The sequence below is a fragment of the Chrysemys picta genome, unplaced genomic scaffold (assembly GCF_011386835.1).
Source record: "Chrysemys picta bellii isolate R12L10 unplaced genomic scaffold, ASM1138683v2 scaf534, whole genome shotgun sequence".
NCBI classification, from domain to species: domain Eukaryota; kingdom Metazoa; phylum Chordata; order Testudines; family Emydidae; genus Chrysemys; species Chrysemys picta.
In genome coordinates this window covers 26160-34775 of record NW_027053241.1, presented here as the reverse complement: position 1 = coordinate 34775, position 8616 = coordinate 26160, and the positions used below count along the sequence as shown (strand labels likewise).

At 53.1% G+C, this 8616-nt stretch overlaps 1 protein-coding gene across 1 annotated transcript; it reads left to right on the top strand.

Annotated features, from left to right (window-relative positions):
• Nucleotides 1-305: 305 nt before the first annotated feature.
• Nucleotides 306-6254, top strand: LOC135978921 (serine/threonine-protein kinase pim-1-like). Its single transcript, XM_065579624.1, has 6 exons — nt 306-387; nt 762-868; nt 1094-1144; nt 1297-1663; nt 4969-5145; nt 5859-6254. Exons 1-6 carry the CDS (start codon nt 306-308, stop codon nt 6014-6016), a joined length of 942 nt encoding a protein of 313 aa, XP_065435696.1. The 3' UTR covers nt 6017-6254.
• Nucleotides 6255-8616: the final 2362 nt, after the last annotated feature.

Below are 8616 nucleotides of genomic sequence, written 5' to 3'. Positions count from 1 at the left end.
ACTTTTGAGAGTATTGAAGGAATCCTCTCGACTCCCTCTTTCCCCCCCTTTCATCCCCCTCAGTCTCTGCCCCATCCCCCCGCCCCACGCCATAGTCTCCCCTTCCCCCGACCCCTTCCCCCTCTTGCTCCCATTCGCGTCCCCTCCCTTCCCCCCGGCCTCTGCCCCTCCCACACTAGCCCGGACCCCACCCCCTTGGTTCCGACCCGGCGGGGCTGAGAGCCGAGCCACTGGCGCCCAGTTCGGTTCGGGCAGTGCCAGTTCCGGTCTCGGCCCCGGCCCTGGAGCAAGGGGACGGGGCGGGGATGCTGCTCTCCAAGATCAACTCGCTGGCCCACCTGTGCTCTGGGTCCGGTGGGGAGCTGCACCTGGCCAAGCTACAGTCAGGTGAGGCCCGGTTGGGTTCGGATCGACAGCAGGGGGTGGCTCCGGAGTGGGGTGCCCCGGAGCGGTCTGGGTTCGGTTCGGGAGGAGCCCCGTCCTGCTGGGCATTGGGGAGGTTCGGTTCGAGAGGGGTAGGTTCAGAGAGGAGTCCGGTTCGGGGGAGGGATGTGGGTCTGGTCCGGTTTGGGGGGTTTGGTCTGAGGAGGGCTGGGGGGTCTGATCCAGTTTGATCTGGGGAGGGATGTGAGGCTGGTTCAGTTCGGGGAGGGAGGTCGTTCTGAGGAGGGATGTGGGGTTGCTGTGGTTTGGAGGGTTGGCCGGGTCTTTTGAGGACACAGCTGGTTCTGATCCTGGTGTCTGTGTCTCTCTGCCTGCAGGGAAGGACAAGGAGCCCCTGGAGAAGCTGTACCAGGTGGGCTCACTGCTGGGCAGTGGTGGCTTTGGTTCTGTCTACTCGGGCACCCGCCTGTCGGACGGCGCCCCGGTGAGTAGAGCCTGGACAGTGACCCCCACCCCTGCAGCCCGCTCCCCATGCACGCTGCTCTATTGATCTCCACCTTTGTGTCCCTTACCCAGTTACATCTCCTTTGCTTTGCCCTGGCATAACCACCATCTTGCATCCCTTCCATTGGTCCCTTGTTTGCCTCCCCTCTTTCTGGGGTTGCCTGACCTGATTCTGATTGTCTGTCTGGTTCTGTTTGTGTTCTAGGTAGCCATCAAGCACGTGGCCCTGGACTGGATTTCTGACTGGGGAGAGCTGGTAAGTGTCTAGGGCAGGAATATCTGCTGTGGCTCTGCATTGCATGGTCATGGCTCTGTAGTTAAGGTTGCAGCCGGTGTCGTAGGTAGCTCTTGACTTTGTGGGTCGATTTGCCTGCCTCTGATGGAGATCTCCTTTCTCTCTCTGTGCAGCCTGGCGGGAGCAGAGTGCCCATGGAGATCCTGCTCCTGAAGAAAGTGGGCTCAGGCTTCCGCGGGGTCATTCGGCTCTTGGACTGGTTTCAGAGACCGGACAGCTTTGTCTTGGTTTTGGAGCGACCGGATCCTGTGCAGGACCTGTTTGACTTCATCACGGAGCGGGGTGCTCTCCCTGAGGAGCTGGCCCGCAGCTTTTTCCGCCAGGTCCTGGAGGCGGTTCGGCACTGTCATAGCTGTGGGGTATTGCACCGGGATATCAAGGACGAGAACATCCTGATTGATCTGAACAGCGGGGAACTGAAACTGATAGATTTGGGGTCTGGGGCATTACTCAAGGACACAATGTACACTGATTTTGATGGTGAGTGTCTATTTCCATCCCCTTCTATTTTATCTGCGTAGGGAGGGAAGCCAGGGAAATTCCTCTCTGAAATGGGTTGTTCCTGCCTGTAAACGTTCAGTAACTTCCCAGCCAGGGAATGTTTTGTTCCCTCCTCTCCCTGCCATTGTCATTTGCTAAATATACTGTTGTATGATCTGCAGCTTTGATACCATTGGGGTTTTCCTCCCTGCCTTGTATCCAAAAAGCATTTCACAAATGTGTTTGCCCTTTTGTTGGGTGTTAACCGCAGGCACTGGTGGTAGCTGCCCATGTCACACAGGGGGCAGCGGGGGCGGGGGAGGCACAGGGCAGAAATTGGGTGTGAACTCACCAGCATCAATCTTTGGAGTCCCTGTTAGCAATGAGAGGAGAAAGTTGGACTCTGGTTCCAATGGTTTGGTTTTCTCTAGGTCCATCGTATTTGTAGCATTTCAGGAGGGATCTGGCTGGTATTCCACCCTCCTGGGGTGGTGCAAACAGGATCTGCCTCACCTCATAGATGGGGAAAGATTGAGTTAAACCTGTCTGCAGCCATGGCTGCTTAGATGCTGGATCCTAACCTAATCTAGCAGCTAGAATGCAGGGGGAGGGGATGTTTTGCCCCCACCGCCCCAAGGATAAAGAAGAGGGCTCTTGTACAGTTTCTTTCTGTGAGGCTGGATGGACATCCAGTGTGGGGAGTGGATCAAGAGGAGAAGCTGCTGTCTCCACCATCTCGCTAAATTATTCATTTCATTGGAAAGTTGTGTTTTGTCACGGGATGAATGTTGTAAAATAGGATCTGCGGGAGATCTGCTTACAGCTGGCTCCCTTTCCTCTGCTGCCCAAAGGCACCTGAGTCAAATCTTTGGGGAGGGGGGAGCTGCAGACCCAGGGAGGAGTGTTTGACCTTGGAGCAGGGGTGCAGGGATCTGTGTGGGGGACAAATAACCAGAGCTGCCTTGTGCTGCTGGCGGCAGACATTCTTTCTGACCGGGAAGGCATATTCAGGGTAGGGCCGTTGAGTTTCAAAAAAAAAAAAAAAAATCACAGTTTGTTGTTGAGGGTTTGTTTTGCTTCTGCCGGGCTGCATTTTTTGTTTTTAATTTAACGGTTGATGACAAGGGATGGGTTTGCACCTTCTCTTCTGCGGAACTTCCCAAGCTACTGGTGCCCCCTGGTGGCAGATCAGGTTATTTTTTACAACCCAAAGTTTGTAAACAACAGTCACGTGGCTAGGAACCAGACTGAGCTCTGACCTCAGTCTCCTCTTCCTGCCAGAAGGGAAGAGATCAAATACAACAAAGGCAAAGGGCGTAAGCATCTGCAGAGGCCAGAAGCAGGGTGGAATCTGAGTTCCAAGCATAATTATCACACGCCCAATTGTACTAACTCCCTTGATGTTGTACAACAAACCTTTGTCCACAGTTTTGGAGTAGGCTGGCTTTATACCTGGCTGACTCAACAGTCGTCAGTGCCAAAAAAGGAATAAACTCTTCAAGGTATCTGCCCTTCTTTGGGTTAAGCAAGGAAACCCTTTTATGTAGAAAGGACTAAAGGTTGTCAGGGTTCCTTGTAGTGCAATAGACAAGGCCTCAGCCCCTCCCCAAATGCTCCATCTGCACTGGGTCACCATGGACTGAAGCATCTGCAAGCTGCCTCTCTCTTTACCTCAGTGAGAAATGGTTATATTGACAGCGATAAAGTCAGGATAACAGTGGCCTTAAGAAACCTGTTACTTATTGTGGCTTGTATTGCAGCTGGAAACCATGTTTATTTGCACTCCATTTGGTAGGGTTACCATTCGTCCGGATTCCCCCGGACATGTCCGGCTTTTTTCAGTTAAAAATAGCGTCCGGGGGGAATTTGTCAATGTCCGGATTTCCCCCCGTGCAGAGCACGCACGGCTTACAGGGCAGCCAGCCGGATCGTGCCACTCGCACGGGGCTCCGGCAGCCAGAGCCCCTCCTCCACTACCCCCTCCTCTCTCCTGCAACTTGACACCACTCCCCTCCTCTCTCTCCCCCTCCCTCCCTGCATTGGCAGATCACGGCCTCCAGCAGTCTGGAGCTCCGACCCTGCTCCCCTCCCCCGCTGTCAAGTGCGCCGCTCTGCAGCACAATAAGGGGGCCAGGGGGTCAGAGAAGCGGCAGGGAGGTTCTGGGGGGATAGTCAAGAGACAGGGAGCAGGGGGAGGGTTGGATGGGTCAGGAGTTCGGGGGGTGCTGTCTGGGGGTTGGGGGTGTAAGGTTTTGGGCAGAGTACAGGTGGGGGGGGTCTCAGGAGGGGGCAGTCAGGGGACAAGGAGCGGGGGGGTGTTTGGGAGTTCTGGGGGGGCTGTCAGGTGGCAGGGGTGGGGAGAGGGATCGGAGCAGTCAGGGGACAGGGAGCAGAGGGGTTTAGATGGGTCAGGAGTTCTGGGAGGGGGCTGTCAGGGGGTGGGGGTGTGGATAAGGGTTGGGGCAGTCAGGGGACAGGTAGGGTGGTAGGGTCCTAGGGGGCCAGTTAGGATGTGGGGAAGGTCTCAGGAGGGGGCAGTCAGGGGACAAGGAGCGGGGGGGGTGTTTGGGAGTTCTGGGGGGGCTGTCAGGTGGCAGGGGTGGGGAGAGGGATCGGAGCAGTCAGGGGACAGGGAGCAGAGGGGTTTAGATGGGTCAGGAGTTCTGGGAGGGGGCTGTCAGGGGGTGGGGGTGTGGATAAGGGTTGGGGCAGTCAGGGGACAGGTAGGGTGGTAGGGTCCTAGGGGGCCAGTTAGGATGTGGGGAAGGTCTCAGGAGGGGGCAGTCAGGGGACAAGGAGCAGGGAGGCTTAGGTAGGGGGTGGAGTCCTGGGGGGCAGTTAGGGGCAGGGGTCCCAGGAGAGGGCAGTCAGGGGACAAGGCGTGGGGGGGAGGGTTGGGGGTTCTGAGGGGGCAGGAAGTGGGAGGGAGTGGAAGGGGCAGGGGCGGGGCTAGGGCAGGATGGGGGCGGGGCTAGGGCGGGGCTCTTCCCGTCCTCTTTTTTGATTGTTGAAATATGGTAACCCTACCATTTGGTTCTGTTTCACTTGTAGTCTATGCCCTAGTGCAACACTGCAATTGGTAAAACTACTGGGGGTTTAAATCCCAATCAAACTGGGCTGAAAGTTTAAACAATATTAAGATATTGCAACCTAAATTTTGGGCTGAAGTTCCTAACTTGGTCTCTTAAAAAGCACCTTGATAACACCTGAAAAAAATAATGAATAACTGGTTGCTCTGATTTCCTCTGCTTAGAAGAAAATATGAAATATTTCTGCTAACCATGATCCTCTAATCTTCTCTACAGGGACCAGAGTGTACAGCCCCCCGGAATGGATCCGCTATCACCGGTATCACGGCAGGTCAGCAGCAGTCTGGTCTCTGGGGGTCCTGTTGTATGACATGGTCTGCGGGGATATCCCCTTTGAACATGATGAGGAGATTGTTAGGGGCCAGGTCTACTTCCGACAGAGGGTCTCTCCAGGTGAGCCACTCTACTTTGTTGTGTTAGAGTTGGGCAAACAACTGCTTAGCCTGAATGCCACACTGACAAAGCGATAATATGATGCCATAGAAGTGCATTACCATCATTTCATGCAACCAGTGATCCAGTGGTCACTTCTTGTCTTAAACTCAATGAGATGTTTAATGCTATTGAATCCCAGCAAAGTGCTGGGGACCCCGCTGTCTTCTCTGCCTTAGACAGCTGCTTCAGAGCTCACTGTGGTAGTTCACTTCAGCACTTCACTCTCCTGCCACTTGCTGGGGTCTTTAATGTGGCTACTGCAGCTGGCTGCTGAAGCAGTCTTACAGAAAGTGGAAATGACAAAATATATTGAACCAACCGAGTAGCTCTCAGGTTTAATCATCTCACTGGGAAGGGAAAGTTGATTTTTGCTATTAGCCTGGGTGTGAATGGCAGGGGAGGATGGGCTGCTCATGGACTTGCATTGCAAATTTGCTCCCTTGTGTATTTTCGGAGTCTCCTTCCAAAGATGGGAGCTGGTTCACCCATGTACTAGGGTGAGGGGAGTAACTCAGAAACCACACCTAGCAACAGCCATGGTAATCTGTCCTGTGAAGCAAGAAAGGCAGATCCCAAAGCAGACTTGCAGATGCTAAAATAGGGAGGCTTGTAGGCTTCACAGACATTACTCAGCAGTGCAGTCTCATTAACTGCTTGTTTTCTCTCCCCAGAGTGCCAGCACCTCATTAAATGGTGTCTGGCCTTGAGGCCCTCCGATAGACCATCCTTTGAAGATCTTCTAAATCATTCTTGGATGCAAGATGTCCTCTTGCCACAGAAAACAGCAGAGATCCACCTGCACAGTCTAATTCAGGAGTCTGGCAAATAGCAGCTCCTCTCATCCGTTGGGTGTAAAAGAGAAAACTCTCACCAGTGACTGTCTGCCTGTGACATGGGAACATTCATCTCTCATTCCAGAGCTCAGCTAACTGGAGAATCTTCTGAGAGGCTGGAGGTTACCATCCATCCCAGGTGGACTGGTCTTGAACTCATTAGGTCCTGCCTTACTTGATGTCTTGCCAGTAGACTTTTTTGATGTCTTCTGGGCAGGGCCGGCTCTAGGATTTTTGCCGCCCAAAGCAAAAACAATTTTGGCCGCCCTCCCCCCCCAGGTTCTTTAATTACCCCACCCCCGGCCCTGCCTCAACTCCGCCCCTTCCCCAAATCCCCAGCCCTGCCTCCTCTCCCCAGGCTCTCAAGCCTAGGAGGGAGGGAGGGAGGGGAAGAAGCGGCGCCCGCACCGCGGCCGCTTGGGATCTCCCCCTCCCTCCCAGGTTTGAGAGCCTCCGAGTGGCCGCAGCGCGGGCGCCGCTTCTCCCCCTGTGACGTTATTGACATAAACTGGGACCGTATAGATCATTGTTGCAACCAAGGTCCTGTAGTGGCACCCAAATCTTGTATAAAGGGGGTCAAATGGGGTGTCTAGGACAAGGTTATGGTTTACTGGTTATGATTGTGCTGTCTATATGTGTGTATCAGTTTTGTAGTTGAAGTTATGAATATTGGCTCTATACTGTCTGTATGGCGAATATTGGCTCTATACTGTCTGTATGGCAAACTTATGCTATGCTTCTGGGTGACATCCCAGACAAGTTGAGATTAGCTCTGCCTAGCCTGCTTGATGGCCCATTAAGGACCATCAGCTATACAATGGACCCATTGAGAGAAGGCAGATAAGCCTTGTAACTCAGCAAAGTATGCAGGGACTGGCCCATGTGACTCCAGACTCCATCTTGCTGTAATTTTCCACAGTAAGAACAAAGAGGTATTCTTACACCTGGAAAAGACTATATAAGGCTGATGCCTCATCTCCATCTGGTCTTCAATCCTGCTTCTTACCTCTGGAGGGACTTTGCTACAAACTGAAGCTCTGAACAAAGGACTGAATGACCCATCCCAGCTGGGGATGTATTCCAGAGACTTGATTTGAACCTGCAGTTTATTCCATCGCTGCTGCAAGCCTGAACCAAGAACTTTGCCATTACTGTATGTAATTGATTCCATTTAACCAATTCTAACTCTCATCTCTATCTTTTTCCTTTTATGAATAAGCCTTTAGATTTTAGATTCTAAAGGATTGGCAGTAGCGTGATTTGTGGGTAAGGTCTGACTTGTATATTGACCTGGGTCTGGGGCTTGGTCCTTTGGGATCAGGAGAACCTTTTTTCTTTTACTGGGGTATTGGTTTTTATAACCATTTGTCCCCATAACGTGTGGCACTGGTGGTAATACTGGGAAACTGGAGTGTATAAGGAGATTGCTTGTGAGACTTGCGGTTAGCCAGTGGGGTGAGACCGAAGTCTTAGTCTGGCTGGTTTGGTTTGCCTTAGAGGTGGAAAAACCCCGGCCTTGGGCTGTGACTGCCCTATTTTAGCAATTTGTCCTGAGTTGGCACTCTCAGTTGGGTTCCGCCAGAGCCGCATCGTCACACCCCCTCCCTCCCAGGCTCTCAAGCCTGGGACAGAGGGGGAGCAGTGGCGCGCGAAACGGCCGCTCGGGATCTCCCCCTCCCTCCCAGGTTTGAGAGCCTGGGAGGGAGGGGGAGACCCCAAGCCACCGCGGCACACGAAACAGCTGATTCGCGCGCCGCTGCTCCCCCTCCCTCCCAGGCTTGAGAGCCTGGGAGGGAGGGCGAGTAGCGGCGCGTGAATCAGCTGTTTCGTGCGCCGTGGCAGCAGCAGCGGAGGTGAGCTAGGGCGGCCTGGGCACATTTTTAGGGGCGGCATTCTGGCGCCGGCTATGCTGCCCCTAAAAATGTGCCGCCCCAAGCACCAGCTTGTTTTGCTGGTGCCTAGAGCCGGCCCTGCTTATGGGCACATCCAGGAGTGTCCCTGACCTGCTGAGTCCTGGAATATGAACTGAGCGAGGACCAGAGAATTAGCAAGAACGGTTTGCTTGGGGAAACTGGCTGTGGAGGGGGAGGGAAGGTACTGATTTGAATAGCTGTCTTATTCACTGTGTCACCGTGTTCTGAGTGCCTTCAGTTGCGATCTGGGCTGTGCTGGGGGAAATACTTGAATCTTCCTACACCTCTGCTTCTCCAAGATTTACCTGGGTTTATTTTATAGTCCCCTTTTTAAGGAACAGGTCAGAAGCAGCCACGGGTGAAACCAATGCACCCTGGCTAGTTGTTTCCGAGGTATGCTGTTAGTGGGAACTTTCCTTCCTCAGCTCTTTGCTTTGAGCCTCAGAAGCCAGAGCGTCCTCACAGATGCACAAACAATGCAACCCAATAGAGCTGTAAATGTGTACAGAATTATACAGGAGCGAAGCTTGGTGTACAGAGGATTGTAGTTTATAATGGTAACGTTTTTACTTTTTTGTTTTTAACTTATTTTCAGGGGTTTGGGTTATTTTTTGTTTGTGTTTTTTAAGGAAAATGTCCTAACCTGTAGGATAACTTATTTATTTATTTATGAATCATGTGGG

Excerpts from the sequence above, each read along its gene's own strand:
- LOC135978921 (XM_065579624.1), top strand. The coding sequence starts at position 306 with ATGCTGCTCTCCAAGATCAACTCGCTGGCCCACCTGTGCTCTGGGTCC. Across the intron at positions 869-1,093 it reads GCCTGTCGGACGGCGCCCCG|GTAGCCATCAAGCACGTGGC; the intron begins GTGAGTAGAGCC and ends TTTGTGTTCTAG. Across the intron at positions 1,664-4,968 it reads AATGTACACTGATTTTGATG|GGACCAGAGTGTACAGCCCC; the intron begins GTGAGTGTCTAT and ends TCTTCTCTACAG.